The following is a 17,500-nucleotide window of genomic DNA, read 5'->3' on the forward strand; positions in this document are numbered from 1 at the left end:
ATTCTTATTAATCTTACATGGATATTTATGAGATATCTGGTAAATTATTTCAAGAAATATAATCATATGATAATGCATGCCTGTACATGCAAATAAGCTGATAAAATAACACTAATACATTGCAATACTTGTATATCTTGGGGAAGGATCAAAAAGAAAAAATAGTGCACGCCATGCATTAAATGGGCACCAGAGATCTTGAATAAGTTATGCCTTAAAGAATCCAAGCCTTACCATAAATATTACTTGCATTACTTTATTTACACTTTTCTTGGATAAACTTCTGATAAAATACAGGATAAAGATGACATATGAATTTATTCAACCTGAGGAAGCCAACCACAATTTTTTGACTTCCATACAGACAGGTAAGAAATTATCCCCCAATATAAGAAACTAGTATGGTTCTACCGCTATACAGGCGATAGTGACTATGCAAAGATGCAGAGCCAAACAAGGCAAAAAATGTATTGTACAATAAAAGGGCAAGTTAATGTTAAAGTTAACAAATAGTGCTTCTGCTATCACAGGCTCACATTAATTTTCCGAAAGTGTGAAAATTAAGAACAACTGCCAACATAATCAGAGAAAAAACAACAAAAACATTGGAAAAAGGGTACTTTCTTGTGTTCTCAGTTATGTGAGAGAATTATATGGAAAAAAATTTCCTTAAATACTTAAAATACCTGACCGCTGCTTAAAGAGGGGCTTCAAAAGTTCGTGGAAAAAGGACAGTATGAAAAAACAGTTTTAGTTATGATGTTTATTTTTTCAACATATGCTCTTAAGGTCAATACACTTCTGCAAGCGTTGTTGATACTATCTTTAAGTCTGTCTGAGTAAAACTGAGGGTCATGTGATCTGAACCACGTGAAAGCAGCTCTTTTTACATCTTTAACCGATAGGAAATTGGTACCTTTCATTATTTTTAAAGTTTGGAAACAAAAAGAGTCAGATAGGGCTAAATCGGGGCTGTAAGGTGGATGTTAGACGATTTCCCATCCAAATCCACATAGCACAGCTCTTGTCTGCTGAGCGCCGTGAGCGGGTGCATTGTCGTGGTGGGAAAAGAACATGTTGATGTGGCTTCCAGGGTTGTTTTTCTGAGATTTTTTTTGACAGTTTTCTCAAAATGCATTCATAATAAGCAGACATAACTGTTTTCTTGCTCTTGGGGAAGTTAACCAGCAAAATCCCTTCTGCATCCCAAAGACAGTGGCCATGACCTTTCCTCTTGAATGCTCATATTTTGCTTTGGGCTTCCACCCTGGGCAGCCACTGTTTTGACTGAATTTTGTCCTTGGGATCGCATTGGTAGAGTCATGTTTCATCCCCTGTCACAATAAGCTTCAGAGTCCTCATCCCACTTGTTCAAATTTTCCATTGTAAAATCTACCATTGTTTGCTGTTGATCTGGGCACAACAGCCTAGCGGAGAGCTTGCTTAGCCCAAATTCTCCACCAGAATTGTCTGTGCAGAACCCAGAGATGTTGAGTTTGTCTGCTACTGTTTCAATGGTTATTCATTTATCTTTTTCATCATGTCGTTAACAGCATCAGTTCTTTCCTCACAAACTGACATTGATGGCCTGCCACTGCAGGGCTCATCTTCAATTTCATTTCTTCCATTTCTGAAAGATTTATCCATTTGTAGGCTGTTGATATCTTTGGGGCACTGTTACCATAAACTTGCTCCAGAGTGTCAATGATTTGCCTATTCTCCCAACTGAGTTTCCCAATTAATGTTTTCCTTTTTGAGTTTATGCAGGATTCCATGTTGCTTGAATGGTGTCTGACTTCCAACTGGCAGTAATGCATTATTACTTCATTTAACCATACAAAAAGGGTGTACTGGCATCATAACAAATCTGTCTGCAGGGTAGGCCTGTATGCATCATGCTCAGGGATTTCTGTTACCCGGTGGTGATGGGTTAAGGGGTTTTTTGAGCACATTATAACACATTGGTACAAGAATGTTTAGGTGCACTGAAATCAAAATCCTTCCAAAAGATTTTTAGTTATGGACTTTTTCCACAATTTTTTTGAATCCCCCATGTACTTATTTTCCAACTGCTTTCTTCATACAGACACAGACACAGACACACACACACACACACACACACACACATAAAACCCCACCCACACACACACATCATCATCATCATCATCAAGGTGCTAATGCCGACATCCACCCCTTTTCTTCCAGCCACCAAGGTCCCTCATGGTGAGACTCCAGACATGCCCTTGGCCCATCTCTAACTCCTTGCAACAGGTCATGTTGAGCTGCTCAAGCCATGACCTCTTAGGTCGTCTCACAGACCTCCTCTACCCAGGATTGTCTTGCAGAGACACAAACTGATGGGCAGCGTTATCCACAGGGAAGCAAGCTAGGTGCTCATTTAGCCTGAGTATGGCTAATGCAAGTAACGGGTCCCATGCCAGTCTCATGGTGTAGCCGTCGGTTGGACAAATGGTCCTGCCAGCTGTACGCCATGATCCAGTGAAGAATCTAGTTACAAAAGGTGTCAGGATGAGACTGCAAGGCACTAGATAGCGTCCAGGTTTTGCTTCAATAGAGCAAAATTAACAGCATTAACCATAATTGACGGGTAGCATTCATAGAGGCCGGGGCCTCGCTGCCGGGGGCTTATATCGTCGCCCGAGCATGCGCGACCACTCATGCAAATATCAGCATCTCTTGTAGTCACAGAGAGCTTTGCAACGTAGTCCATATATCTGGGCTGTCAGACAAAAAAGTTAGTTGACGGATTGGTCTGGCAGCAGGAGCCATGAAACTCAGTCAATATGAACATTTAGAGATGCTGGTACCTATGCAGAAGGACAAAGCTACGTGTTGTTCAAGGCCTTAACCCCTTGCCGACGGGTGGCATGTACGTACATGCCATGGCATGGCGGGACCATCTGCTGGGGGCACGTACGCACATGCCATAGAGTATGCATGGACATGCCATGCCATCACGGCAAAAGATTATTTTTTTGCCAGTGAAAGTGTGATTAAGTCGGTTCTAACACTTTCTCATTTTTACCATGCAACAAACAAAAAAATGCAACAAACCGACAATTTCAACTCCATGATGCCACACACTGCTTTTTTATTCGGACTATAGACCGAATAATGATCAACTATGAGTCTATATAACAACAAAAATACCCTTCAGTCTCAATTTATCAGGAAGTTTGGCAAGTAGAGACTGTAAAAAATAATGAAATTGAAAATACAAACATATCTTCGTAGTATTACGAAGAAACGGCATGGGATGCTGGTATTTGGCATGAGTGGTCGCGCATGCTCGGGCGACGATATAAGCCCCCGGCAGCGAGGCCCCGGCCTCTATGAATGCTACCCATCAATTATGGGTTAATCTGTCCAAGTGAAACATGCTAGAATGGTCATTGAAGGGATGAGGATTTCTGAAGTGGACTCTTAGGTAGCCACTACCAGCCTATGGTCAGTGCCAAAGAATTCGGCTCTCTGGTAAACCCTGCAATTTTGAAGGATCCTTCATAGAGTGCTAACAAGAATGTGGCCGATCTCATCGGCCACAGTACCTGTATCGCTATACCATGTCCAGTGATGCAGGTTACGAGTGCTGATACCAAGAGCCAGAAATCCTCATTCTCTGTGACCTAGCAAAGTCCTAGAGAAGGAGGCTGTTCTCAATGCTGGGATCAGCTCCTAAGCCATGGGGGCCAACAGACATCTCGTAGCCAGCTCGAGTTTGGCATATACATATACAAAAATAAATATGTTATTCTCTCTCTCTCTCTCTCTCTCTCTCTATATATATATATATGTATATATATATATGTATATGTATATATATATATAATATATATATATATATATATATATATATAATATATATATAATAATATATATATATATATAGATATATATATATATATATATATATATACACCTATATACATATACACATATATATATATATTATATAATATTATATATATATATATATTATATATATATATATATTTATATATATTATATATTATATTTATACATATATATATAATATACATATATATATATATAATATATATATATATATATATATATATAATACAATAGATACATATATACATATATACATATATATAAAACATATATATACTATAATATACATATATCTTTATACATAATACTATACATATATAATATATATCTATATAATATATACTTATATACATATATATATATATATATATATAATATATATATATATATATATATATATATATATATTATATAATTAATATATTATATGCTGGCCATCATTCAAACTTAACCTTCAGCTTAAGGGAAACTTTTTGAGAAGGAACAAAGCATAACTTGTCTATTTCCTTTTGTTTCAGCAATATGAAGAGGAGAAGTGAGAAGAAAAAGATAAAGAAAATAAGAATAAGGAGGTAAGGAAGAAGAGGGTAAAGTAGAAACAGATAGAGAGTGGTGGAGATGAAGGTGGCATTGCAAAAGGACACACTGGACTGCAAAATTAAGAGGCAGACTTCTAAACCAGGCTGAGCAAGCAATAATAACAATTATGTACATCATTCCTTGAGTGGGGACTGAAAGAGAAACGTGAGGAGAAAAGATTACAAGGACATGATTAAGAAGAAGAAAAACATCTTAAATGAGACTTACCGGACAGATCATCATCAATGGCCAGGTTCTCATTGCTGAGGTCCATGTTGGCCATTTGGGCTAAACTCATCCTCCCTGGAGAGGTCATTGACTTGTTGTTGCTCGGGAAGTGATACTTGTTCCGTTTGTTACCCTTACCAGACTTCAGGCCAGCTACCTTTGCGGTCTTCATTAAGTCTTCTTGGCAAAACCTCTGTGATAAAGATTTATTTGATTATTAAAATGTATTATGTACACACTTGCTTCCAGAGAGCATGTGTCTGAAAATTATTGGTATCTTTATAAATACATCCACTCACCAGAAGTATTAAACCAACCGTCACGGATTTATGTCCTATCCCCTATAGTTTTTAGTGAATTTTGTTACATACAGATGGCTCCACAGGGTGCTCAGTCAGCAAGGAGTCTATTAGTAGGCCCTAGTGACCGAACCTGATTTCCCTATCCCTTGAACTGGTGGGAAAATGTTTTTCTTTTTAATACAATTGATATCAATATTGTTATTAAATTAAATTGTTATTAAAATCTTCGTAAGATTGAAGACAATGAAATAATACGAAACACCCTTTCCAAAAGTCAAGGAAAAGGATAAACAGGTGAGATAGGTAGGGCTAATAACTGACACATTGGTGATTAAGCACTGTGAGAGCCATCTGTGTGTAAATGCAATAAATAAACTCATATTACAGTGGACATGGCATATATTCATGCCATCCATGCCAATTGGCTTAATAATAACTTCTCAGATAAGAATAACATAAAAGGCTTTGGAATCTGAAATCTATCTTATTTCTCAATCACAACCATCACACTAAATGATACACACCTTAACGTTCCATATCCTGGCTTATCTTTCTGTTGTCTACTTGGCGTTTGTGGAACATGACTGGGCCCACAAATGCAAAGAGATTCATTATGTATGGTGGATGTCGTAGCCGGTTTATCATCTTGCGCATCGTTTTTATGCTTTCAGGTGAGACCTCTTCGTCAAAAGCGACTTTGATTAACTGGAAAGGAAGATTTTACTTGTGCAGTCTTATCCAAGAGTAAAGGAAAACAAATCCAATTGAAGTCCTCCTGTATATAATGTAATTTTCTTGTTCTAGCAACAAGCAATGCTTAAAAATAAGTAAGTCTATCAATTCATTCAACAGTAGCATATACAAACTATGGCATGTTATACCTGGAAGGTATTTGAGCGTATCTGGAGGCCTTCACTCAGCCACTGATCCATGGGTCCTGGGTGCTGATTGGCAGGGACTCTCTTCTCTCGTGTGATGGAGGAGACTGGCATAGATCTTACAACAACTTGTTCGCAAGCTGAGGGAAACAGAAGGTAGATTTAAAATGCAAAAAAGATTAAATAACAAATCATTATGCTGTACTTCATCAGAACAAACAAACATGAAGAGAACCAACTCACCATATGGGTCTGTAGGCAGACCCTTGAATATGAGTCTGTAGTTGGTGAGGAACAGTGCTCCTTCAGCTGGCAACAGTATTGGGCCTCCAATACTACCACCTGTAGCATCTTCTCTCCCATCCGGAAGTAGGTAAACCCTCAAGCCTTCATACACTACTTCTTCACCCGGCACTAACGATGGCAATAATATCTTGGGCTGGAAAGGATTGGTAGGTAGACAAAATTACAAAAATAAACAGAGCAAAGCACATGTAATAAAACAATGATATTATGATCATAAAGTAAAATAATAAACAGAAATGACTTTATAAGTCAACTTTCATATTTTTTAACAAGAGGGTATGGTAGAAATTTTGTTTTCAACTCTAATAATTCGAAAATTACATTTCATTGCCTGACATTGTAAAAAAAAAAAAAAATAATAATAAAATAAATAAATAAATAAATGAATAAAAATAAAGCTTTCTGAACATGTATGACATCCAGCCTGTATCACATAATTCATGACAGAAAATCATCAAACTTATATCATTCCCACATGAAAGAATCCCAACAAAATAAGTCATAAAAGTACACCACAATTTCCAACACTGACCAAGTATCTGCAGATTTATATTCTATCATTATTTTTCTAAATGAGCTGTAACATTCACATTAATATCATCATGTGAATCACTTATTACACTGTTAGGTACAAACATACTTTGATTCCATAAAAATGAGCACATGCCTGGAAAACAATTATTTTTTTCCCTGCCATTCAAATGAAAAGAATGAAAATCACCAATATAAATATATGGTGATTCAAGAAAATCCCCATAACAGGTCAATTTCTGAAAGCAAGTTAAACCAAGCACAATAACCTATTGCCACCAGGAAGATGTAGTGTTCACTGCAGTATTGCTGTGAGAAATGTCTCTGCATACAGAAGGCTCCAGAAGTGCTTAGCCATCAAGAATTAGTAGACCTTGTGACCTCACCTAATTTCACCTTTCTTCAAGTATAGGATATTAATTTTTCTTTAATCAAATTATCATTATCATTTTTATTAATGAAATCAATATTAAAGTTATTATCATTATGGACATTATAATTATTATAATGTTACTGATATTAATAGCAATACAAAATAACTAAATATTTCCAGAAATCAAGGAAAAGGGTAAACCAGTGAGATAAGTAGCACTTACAAGTGGCTCATTGGTGATTAAGTACTTGTGGAACCATCTATATGTAAAGACAGTTAATAAACTGAACTCACAGTGAGCACGGTATATACCTACATGCCATCCCTGGTGGCATGGGTTTAACAACACAAGTCACACTACTAGAAAAAAAGCTATTGTAATCACTTCAAAGTGCAGCTGCCTTCAAAATCCCAACACTTTGCACAGTCACAGAAGAAGGGATACATCATGAGCCTAAAATGCTCTTGGACCCAATTCTTGACTCACCTGCCCATGGACAATTTCTGTGTATCTTGGGTCAGGTTTGTACGTACCATCAGTACTTTGTCTATAAGCATCACGTCTGATGAATATGGTGGACTAAGGGACCAAAATAATTAGGAAATTATTAAATGGGAAAAAATTTCTTAATGGCCAAGTATCTTTTAGGCTAAACATAGTAGAACTTCTATTGTAATATAATACGTGCCAAATATAATAACTGCTTGATATAAAAATTATATAAATGAATGAAATTTCTATCTTTGGAGTCCCAATCATTCCTATTTTTGACTTCTAGATAAAAAAAAGCAATTTAAAGTTTACTTTTTAATAAAAAAAAATAATTAGCTTACAATACTCATTGATGATCCATAGATTTATGTTAAAATAAACTGAAGTATTTTGCAGTGAATAAAAGTTCTACCATTGCCAATATAAGATATTCAGTGCCTATATATGTTCCTTGGCCTATGAGCATGCTTATCAAATAAAATTATTATACTAAAACCTAATGTACAACCAAACTATGCCTACCTTCTGTATTGGTGGTAAACGCTTGGATTCTTTGTACACAGCATCCAGCATCTCCACGTGCATAGCTACAACTCCTGGTATCATTTGGTGTAGCGACTTGATGTGTTCCTCTATAGAAAAGAAAAGAAAATTTCAAGTGTGAGACACATATTGCTATAACTGAACACTACTATCAGATCCAACACATACTACAATGACTCTTGGAAGATGTGTTATTCCTACTCTGTCCCTAATACTTTCTAAACCTTACAGACTTGTGTATTTTGGTGACAAAGACTATACAGTTCAACAGTTTAAAGATGCTTCTAGTCAGTATGAAGGAATGCCAGAGTGAACACCAACAATACTTGCTGCTGTACACAAAGCCATCAGAGCAGAAATGAGTTGTATGTCTACTATAACTGAAACTGTAATAGCACATCAACACTGGACCATTGGAATGTATTAGTCTTCAGTCATTATCTGTTAGTTATTCATATATATATGCCTCTCCATACCCCTTACCTGTCACACCACCTTCAGTGCATACTTTGTCAACAAATCTTGCCACAAAGCGCACTACGCTGGCTTCACGGTCACTCTGTTCTTGGTCTTCAAAGCCGGACTCAGCATCTAAAATACACTCTCTGCCATGCTAAAATACATATAAGGAAAACATAAATATCAAACAAAACATGTAATCAACACAGCATGAAGTCCTTTACAGCAGACTAAAACAAAAAATACTATTATCTACACTACTTCCAGCTATACTACCTCTGTAAACAATGGCTGTCTAACTGCATTCACATGAACCAGGAATTCTAGTTTCCCTACTTGTATTTGTCACATACTATTTACAAAACACATGTTTTATATCATTTTCATAAAAATGTTTGCAATTATCATTGGAAAATTTCATATTGGGATCTTACATGAAAAATTACATATGTAACAATATCATTACTTTTAAAAGTATTCAACATATATAATCTAACATAGATGGCAAGTCAAATAATAATAACATTTCTGTCAGATACTATAAAAGTAAGCTACTTACCTATTTGTAATACTGTTACTGGCAGTGTCACGTTCATTGAAGGTACGTCTATGTGTGGCTGCATTAACATCTATGGGAACTCTAAGGAACACCATCCTATTTGCATAATGGATTGCCTGAGAGTATAGAGTGGACTCCTCTTGTTCCACTATTTCCCGTTGTTTTCCTGCAAGGAATAAAAAACAAAAGATTTTTTTCTAACTGTTCTACCATGTTGAATTTCTGGAAAAAATTTAACTAAGAGGTATGTAAATTACCAAAGGAAAAGACTCCAATCTGACTTACTTGTTTCAATATTAGGCCAGAGCCTCATCTGCTCTGCTGCTATTTCCAAAGCTGAGGACTCATGCGGTCTGAGGAAGGACAATCTGGACTCCTTCCAAGAACCAGAATCTGAGGGCTGTTAAGAGAAACTAGTGAATCACCTGTGATACACTAACAAATAGTACCAAGTCCCAAAGTGTTTATAACCAGTGTCTCAAAATATCATCAAATGCCCCACAAATAAGACCATGCAAAATTCACATAAATATATTTGCATATATATCACTGTTTAAAGTTGTTTCAAGCATGCGTGCACATAGACAAGAGGATTCAAAGAAACAAAATACAGACAGAGACACACACACAAACTTACATCTCTTGGTTACAGGACTTAATGATGGATCCTTAATACAAGACGAATCAGATGAGAGTGAAAGTACCGACTAGCTTGCTGAGATCGATCTTGGTACAAGCTCTTGATTCCTTCTGAACATCTTGATAAAATGCTGCTTCCAAACTGCTGATTGCCCCATACTGATGATCCTGAAACAATATTTATAAACATGTTATACAAAAATAAATCTGTAGTTAGATATCAATTTGATAATTCAATGCTGGAAATACAATGACATTATTTTCGAAGACAACAAATGTTAAATGATTCTATCAAACACTAATAAATATTAAAAACACTTCCTTGTGCGATTGCAGTTACAAATATCTGGGATATGGCTCCTTCAGTTTTGTTTTCACTTTTTTTTTTTTTTTTTTTTTTGTAAGTGCCCTGTCCTACAAGGACGTTGGTGATCATGGATTTCCATGAGTTTCTTGACAATTTAGAGCGGTGGTTTGCCGTTGCCTTCTGCCGGTGTTTTCATCGAGTCACATCTCTATTTACCCGGCACTGACTTGGGCTGGCTCGCCCACCCAGCAGCTAGGCAGGCAATCGAGGTGAAGTTCCTTGCCCAAGGGAACAACGTGCTGGCTGGTGACTCGAACCCTCGAACTCAGATTGCTGTCGTGACAGTCTTTGAGTCCGATGCTCTAACCATTCGGCCACCGCGGCCTATTTGTTTCACTACAACATTCAAAAGATAGAAAGGACAGGGAGTACAATGAGGAGGAAGGAGATAGGGAAGGATAAGGAGAATGAGGAAGGAGATGGAGAAAAAGGAGAGAGAGAAAGTCATCAAGAAATATCCCAGAACAAAACCTGTATGCAAGATAGGCAAACTGTATAACTCCTGTACATAATTTCCGACAGAAGGCTGTGATAAAGGAAGCAAAGCAGCTGCAACACATGCTCATCCATTGGAGAATCATCCTGGAACAATGAAAAATTATAGAAATGATAAAATAATATCACATATTAAGTAAATGTATTCTCTTAAATGCCCAATCTCTAACAAATACTGCACCTTTTCAATTACAATTCTGTTTTCAAGTAAACGTGATATGTGGTCTTTATATGACACGTAAAGTTTTATCTAAAACTGTTTCTCATTACAAACCTGCAGTGCACAATTCATTAGCCTAACCACTAAATCAAACTGCTGGTGTTCTAAAACAGCTTTATTGCCCTGGACATGGTGACTTAGCTCTGTGCACAGAGCCAAGCGAGCTGCTTTACTTTTTAATGCTCTTAATACTGCAGGGAATGTCTTTCTAGCATCACTTATTTTGTTCTCAAATATGCAGTTCACACAATTCCTCATAACCTGCAAAGAAAGGAGATCAGTGAGTAAGGCACTGTGAAATGAGAAAAACCAACACCATTACCAGCAAGCAAACAGAAAGCAAACTGAAATTCTGACCAATGAGATTCCAGTAATTCTCAACAATAACATTAAATGACATCATCCACATATGTATATAGAAACAATGCACACCTTAGCATGTTCTTTTAGCTCTCCTTTTATTCAAGAGATAATGTGATGAAATTACAATAATTAAAACATGTTTTTTTACCTAAAATGATACCAATATCTTTTCTTTTACTGGAAAAAAAATCATAATAATATCTTGAAGTGAATAATTAAAGTGAAAAATTTTGAAATAAATTACCCTAAGAGGGTCAAATAATGTTTTTAATTTCATATGCCTTGTACAAACAAATGAACAAATATACATACATACATACATACATACATACATACATACATACATACATACATACATACATACATAAAAAAAAAAAAAAAAAAAAAAAAAAAAAAATATATATATATATATATATATATATATATATATATATATATATATATAATATACATATATATATATATATATATATATATATATATATATAATTTATATATATATAATAATAATAATAATAATAATAATAATAATAATAATAATAATAATACACACATACATATTTAACCCATATCTGCAGATTCACACCTATAGCCGTCAGACTAAATCATGCTGGGTTCGGCTATAGGCCTCGCAGCACGCTAGAGTGCACTGAGTGGAAAATTCACTACATGTAGCGGATTCCCAGGCCAAAGTGCAGGATGGTTGCCAGAAGGCTCTGGTGTCAGTGACACCGAGAGATTTCTGATACCGTCATTGAGGGAATATATAGGTATGTATGTAAACACACACATATAGTATGTATACACAAAAACAATAATAATGGATATGACATCCTTTTAATGAAAAACGAGAGAAAAAGACTAACTCATATGATATTTGCTTTCTATCCTCTTTCAATTCTTTCAATTACTAATAGATTTTTAAATTCTAAAACCTTCTCATACATGAATAGAATGGGTAATGCAAATCATGTACATGACATGCAAAGAAATAAAAATCCAAATGTCATTATAACAGGAAATTTGGGTAATGATGAAAGAAAGCTATCATAGAAATCAACACCATATGCCTATGCAAAACATCTCTTAGTGACAAAAAGGAAGAGCAAAAGATATCCGAGTACTTGTCCCCAGATTATACCAGACAACTTGAAACATACGAAACATACCTCTAATCTTCTTGCAGAACTTTAAACTAACCTCTGCCTGACTGTAGACTAGAGATATGGGGGCCCATAGGAACAATTCTTGGCTGGCCCACTTTTTGTGGGATTCTGAAAATGACGAAACAAGTTTTTATTTGCATTTCAAATAAGGCTGAAGTGAATAAATCATTCAAAAACATATCAGTTCATTTTAAAATGATACATATGTACATTCACATTATCAATCCTGTCACTTAATTAGAAATCAAAGTCATATATACCACACATTCCTTGCAAATACACAGACTAAGAATTTCTGCTTGTACTCAGTACTCACTTCACTTTTTTGGCAGTGCCTTCATCAATGATACTTTGGACCTGCTGAGCATCTATATGCGGGAAGACTGGTTGATGGATACGTGTAAATGAACCCTCAGTGGGCTTAGGAATCTTGGCAACAAATGGCTGTGGGTTTGGGTTTTCATTGCTGTACAGCTGTTGACCAAGTTCCTGCTGGGTAAAGAAAAAATGAATAATGTAACAAAATTGAGCAGAATATATGATGACTGGTACTGCGCTTTTTTGAAGATACATTCCATATGGAATCCTTTACTTGCTTCTTATGTAATATCAATATATAAAAGTATTGAATTCTCTAATGGTTATCATTTCCCTAAAGCATTATAGACCAAATTATACACACTTTCTCTCTCCCTCTTAAGTGCAACCCCATGGCCAGTGGTTAACTTGGAAAAAACTCCCCTTAGTTCTCCCAATTAAACATGCCGTAAAATAATAATGATTTATTTTACAACCCTATTATATTGTAATTGCATATTACTTACATTAATTTGTATAAATGCTTTTGACTATTCTTATTGTTAACTACTATTATTTACATTCTTATTCAATATTTTTTTTGTATTCTCAACAATTTCAGTAAATTTCCCCTTCATTATGCACTGGTGGTTTCAGACTGCAAAACTTACAATTGTCATTTAGGAAAAACAATTGCCACTGCCTTGACAATGACTATCCTATGGGCAGAAAGCAAAATTACTTACTTTGTTTCTATTGCATCAGTGTTTCAGTTTCTTTTGAAGAAGAAAGTGCACATTAGACTGTGCTCAATAACAACAGCAAACACCTTCAGCTGTTGTAAAAATAAAGCCCATAAACTGGAGTGAACCTTCACTGCCCAGTTTTGTTGTGTTTTTTTGATAACATATTTTTACCCTACATATACTTCTTCCTTCCTTCCCCCTTCCATTCCCCCTCACTCCTTTCCTTCCTTTTTTCTTTCTTTCTTTCTTCATTTCTTCCTTCAACTTCCTCTCCCTCTCTCTGAAAATCTGTACCTGAATACAGAAAAGGTATGAATTGAGACATGAATGTCTTCACAGTACCAGTGCTTGGCGGGCATTGATAATACCTTGTCAAAATACATTCTCGTTCATACCTTTTCTACATTTGCCACAATGAACACTGCACCGGGAATATGGACTAGAAGCATTCGACTATCATGTTGCCCAGACGTAGTTGGTCCCCAATGCCAGAGTAGAGGTCATCCCATAGGTCACAGACTCTCCAGGGGGGGCCTCTCTCCGTGACAAATGTGGTGAAGAACATGCAGTCTAAGACCTTGCCCACAAACTCATTGTCCACCATTCCACGGTTACCAAGGAAAGATGCCTGCAAAAATACAGCTGCAATTACTCATTAAGAATTAAATGAATAACAACATTTCTGTAAAACAATGCGAGCCTGAAAGTAAAGATAAAGAGGTTTCATCTTTTATCTTCCTGGGATAGGTTATTTAACTAAAGGGCAATAAACAGCATCTATACATGTCATGGGAATGGTGGGCCAAAATCTGAATGGCACATATACATACTACAACAATGAAAACAGAAAATAATGTCAACAATATAAAAATCAACAAACACACAAATACTATTTATGTTTACAATCATTCATATTATGACAATAAAAAAAGAAACGAAGAAGAAGAAAATAAAAATCAAAACAACTTCAGAAACCCTATCAACTCCGTATCAATTCTCCATACCTTGTGGAAGGTAATAACTGGCTTTGAATGTATCCTGATAATGGTGAGGACACGATCGGTAACCCCGTAATAACTCCGCAAACATGCGCATGAACACAGCTCTGATTTCTTTGTCCATCACAATATGTGGGGAGGCCCTGATACCAGCACTTGAGGGAAAGGCATTGTCTGCGGTGCTGAGATCAGGGTGAAGCACCTGCAAAATAGATGAATAGTTATACCTTCAAAAACAATGTGATTGCTAACATCTTTAACCTTTTCTTAGATCCAAGAAGAGGTTCTTCTATAATACTTAATTTCACTAGATATGTTGTGTGACTTTCATTTCAAACAGTGAATCGTTATTTCTGACTTTGAAGTTTCAATAGAATTAGATAAATAGTTATATACTGTGTCCTGCATAAAAAGTAATACTGTTGTTTATATGTAGGTAAATAGTTTCTGTCACTTTATGGCTTCTTAAACATAGACTATAGGGAATTGGGAGTGGGAGAGTAAGGGAGAAGAAAAGCAAAAGAAACACATGACAAAGACTGAGAAGCTGATAATGGAGACTAAGATAAAGAAGAGGAAGAAGAAGAAACAGAGGAAGAAAAAGAAGAAGAAAAGAAAAAGAAGAAAGAAAGAAAGAAAAAAAGAGGAGGAGGATGGAGAAAAACAGAGGAATAGAGGGAGAAAAAAAATTGAGGAAGAAGGAAAAGAGTACAGCAAAAAGATGAGGAATGAGAGGGGGGGGGGAAGGAAAAGGAGAAGAAAAAGAAAAGGAAGAACAAGAAAAAAATATGTGAAATAAAAGAGGAAAAAATAAAAGAGGAGGAAAGAGAAGAAAAGAAAGAGAAGAAAAGAAAGAGAAGAAGGAAAGACCAACAGACCTATGCCCTGTAAAACCTACCTTCGAGAGAGCAGCATGGGTCTGGCTCCAGAATGGTTCTGGCAAGAGAGACACCGTCAGACTTTCTGGGACACGGATAGATCCTCATCGAGATCGGCAACAATACATCCATCTGTTATTGTGATAGATGAATTGCATTGAACAAAATATTTGGTATGTTATAATAATGATAATGATAATGATAATGATAATAATAATAATAATAATAATAATAATAATGATAATAATAATAATAAAAATGAAAAAAAAATTACATTATAACGCCTTTTACTGGAACTATTAGCAGTATGCTGAAAATGCCAAAATAGGAAACACTTGTCTAATACGTATGTGTATTATCCTAACTATCAGTGGAATATAGGCATGATTACAGAGCATTGTCTTAATTCTGCACTCCTAAGAGAAATTATAAGCAAATTATCTCCACATGCATGTTAATATGAATACTACTACTGACATATATGCACCTCACTACAGGCTACTCAAAAACTGTTGTTTGCTTACTTGGCCGTGGCCGCAGATATGAGGAGAGGACAGCTCATCAAAAGTTGTTTTTTGACTAAATATCATTTTGCCACAGCCAAGAAGACAGAGCTGAATAAATTCTGTTTGCCACTCATCTAATTTTCCATGAGTAACTGAATCCATATGTATAAAAGAATGGTTTGATAAAGTACAGAGTTCCCAAGAGGAGTGGGCTAATAAAGTTCAGGACAGGTAAAACAGTAAAATCAATAATCTTAAAAAAAGAACAGTCATCCAATCCTCACCAGTTCAACAAACATCATGCTGGAGGTGAGAATGAACTCCCATGATGAAGGGCGTTGGTGTGGACAGAACCTCAACCAAAGATGCTGGCAGAATTGGAATGTAGACGTGGGAGTACCTAAAGAAGAAAAGGTACACTATAAGAATCTCTTGATACAACCATTTCAAGCATGATGGGGTACAGGAGTGGACTAAAACAAGATATGTACCTGGAGAATTATATCAAGTATGTTACTGATACTTTAATTTTATGAAATATGTTCAGAAATCATATTTTTAAATAAATACTTTATTCATATACCAAGACTTACTTGAAGGGATAGAGAAGAGCTTTAAGGGCATGACAGGACTCTGTAAGTCGATTGTAAGATTGACTGTGGAAGAGAATCTTGTGTTCGGTGAGGGCAGCGCAAAACAGCACCAAAACATTCTTGATTCTAGAAATAAAATAAAGCCTCAAGTATATGCAAACTGCTATATTTATGATAAATATTTTTTGTGTTCATAATCATTATCTCTTTGTCTGAAAGAAGCAGATCTAGAGCCCTACCTAATTGGTTAAAGAGGCTAAGAACAGTAGTACTGGTGACAGGAAGAGTTGGAGAGGCTGGAGGCTGGAGAGCTTGTCTATCTCCTGCACCAATGCTGAACGAACCTGGAGACATATGAAAGCTATACAATAAATAATAAAACTAAATTTAAATACTAACAAACACTCATTACATGAATTCATTTTCAATGGGTACCATTTACAAAAAAGATATAGAAAGAAACAATGGTAGCATTTGAATAGCAAATGTAGCACCCACCTGCGGTCCCCTGGTGGAGGTACCTGAACATAGCCCACCATGTTGCCTATAAGTGTCTCCATGCTAACACCTAGACCTTCCATATACACTGTGTACACAATGCCAACAATTCTGCAAAAAGTGAGAAGAAACATTTTCTCATTATAATAATGATTCTGCAAAGTGTTTGATATATGTAGGATTGTTAACATTACCACCTAACATAAATCACCATCATATACTCTAAATAACTTTAGTCAAAAATAAAGAATGGTTTGCAATCTTCATCACCAGCTTCTCTTAAATTTTGGCAAAGAAATATATCAGGTTATGTACCTGCTCTGAACACTAAACCTATCAATGCTCTCCTCAATCTGAAGACTTACCCTAAATGTCTCAAAGTAGTCAAGCGTAGAAATAAGGACCAGGCACTTAGGGGCATACATAATGGAGTGGTGGGTGATGAGAGGCACAGGGGGGCCCACACCACGCACTCCCCCACTACCAAATCCACGCTGTCATCCTCCTGAAATGGATAACTACTGCATTACAAATTCTTCCTTGACACCCACTACGTTTTTTATGCATTTATAATAGTAATAATCATGGTCACAGTATTTTCATGTTT

General features: G+C 35.9%; 1 protein-coding gene across 1 annotated transcript in view; it reads right to left on the reverse strand.

Annotated features, from left to right (window-relative positions):
* The window catches only part of LOC119583037 (myotubularin-related protein 13-like), a 35,242-nt gene that overhangs the window by 15,253 nt on the left and 2,489 nt on the right, over positions 1 to 17,500 (reverse strand). Inside the window, 35 exon segments of the mRNA XM_037931549.1 lie at positions 1,154 to 1,334; positions 1,397 to 1,503; positions 2,186 to 2,324; positions 3,460 to 3,502; positions 4,523 to 4,526; positions 4,684 to 4,876; positions 5,307 to 5,336; positions 5,550 to 5,690; positions 5,867 to 6,003; positions 6,107 to 6,302; positions 8,089 to 8,198; positions 8,593 to 8,706; positions 8,709 to 8,722; positions 9,128 to 9,293; positions 9,413 to 9,527; positions 9,836 to 9,934; positions 10,626 to 10,715; positions 10,903 to 11,109; positions 12,381 to 12,403; positions 12,406 to 12,485; positions 12,694 to 12,869; positions 13,843 to 13,886; positions 13,889 to 14,048; positions 14,425 to 14,472; positions 14,474 to 14,620; positions 15,317 to 15,399; positions 15,588 to 15,606; positions 15,662 to 15,712; positions 16,094 to 16,202; positions 16,396 to 16,522; positions 16,635 to 16,756; positions 16,894 to 16,998; positions 17,000 to 17,004; positions 17,259 to 17,375; positions 17,378 to 17,398. Of these exon segments, the coding sequence (XP_037787477.1) occupies positions 1,154 to 1,334; positions 1,397 to 1,503; positions 2,186 to 2,324; positions 3,460 to 3,502; positions 4,523 to 4,526; positions 4,684 to 4,876; positions 5,307 to 5,336; positions 5,550 to 5,690; positions 5,867 to 6,003; positions 6,107 to 6,302; positions 8,089 to 8,198; positions 8,593 to 8,706; positions 8,709 to 8,722; positions 9,128 to 9,293; positions 9,413 to 9,527; positions 9,836 to 9,934; positions 10,626 to 10,715; positions 10,903 to 11,109; positions 12,381 to 12,403; positions 12,406 to 12,485; positions 12,694 to 12,869; positions 13,843 to 13,886; positions 13,889 to 14,048; positions 14,425 to 14,472; positions 14,474 to 14,620; positions 15,317 to 15,399; positions 15,588 to 15,606; positions 15,662 to 15,712; positions 16,094 to 16,202; positions 16,396 to 16,522; positions 16,635 to 16,756; positions 16,894 to 16,998; positions 17,000 to 17,004; positions 17,259 to 17,375; positions 17,378 to 17,398 (3,523 nt within the window).

The sequence above is a fragment of the Penaeus monodon genome, chromosome 16, assembly GCF_015228065.2.
Source record: "Penaeus monodon isolate SGIC_2016 chromosome 16, NSTDA_Pmon_1, whole genome shotgun sequence".
NCBI lineage: Eukaryota > Metazoa > Arthropoda > Malacostraca > Decapoda > Penaeidae > Penaeus > Penaeus monodon.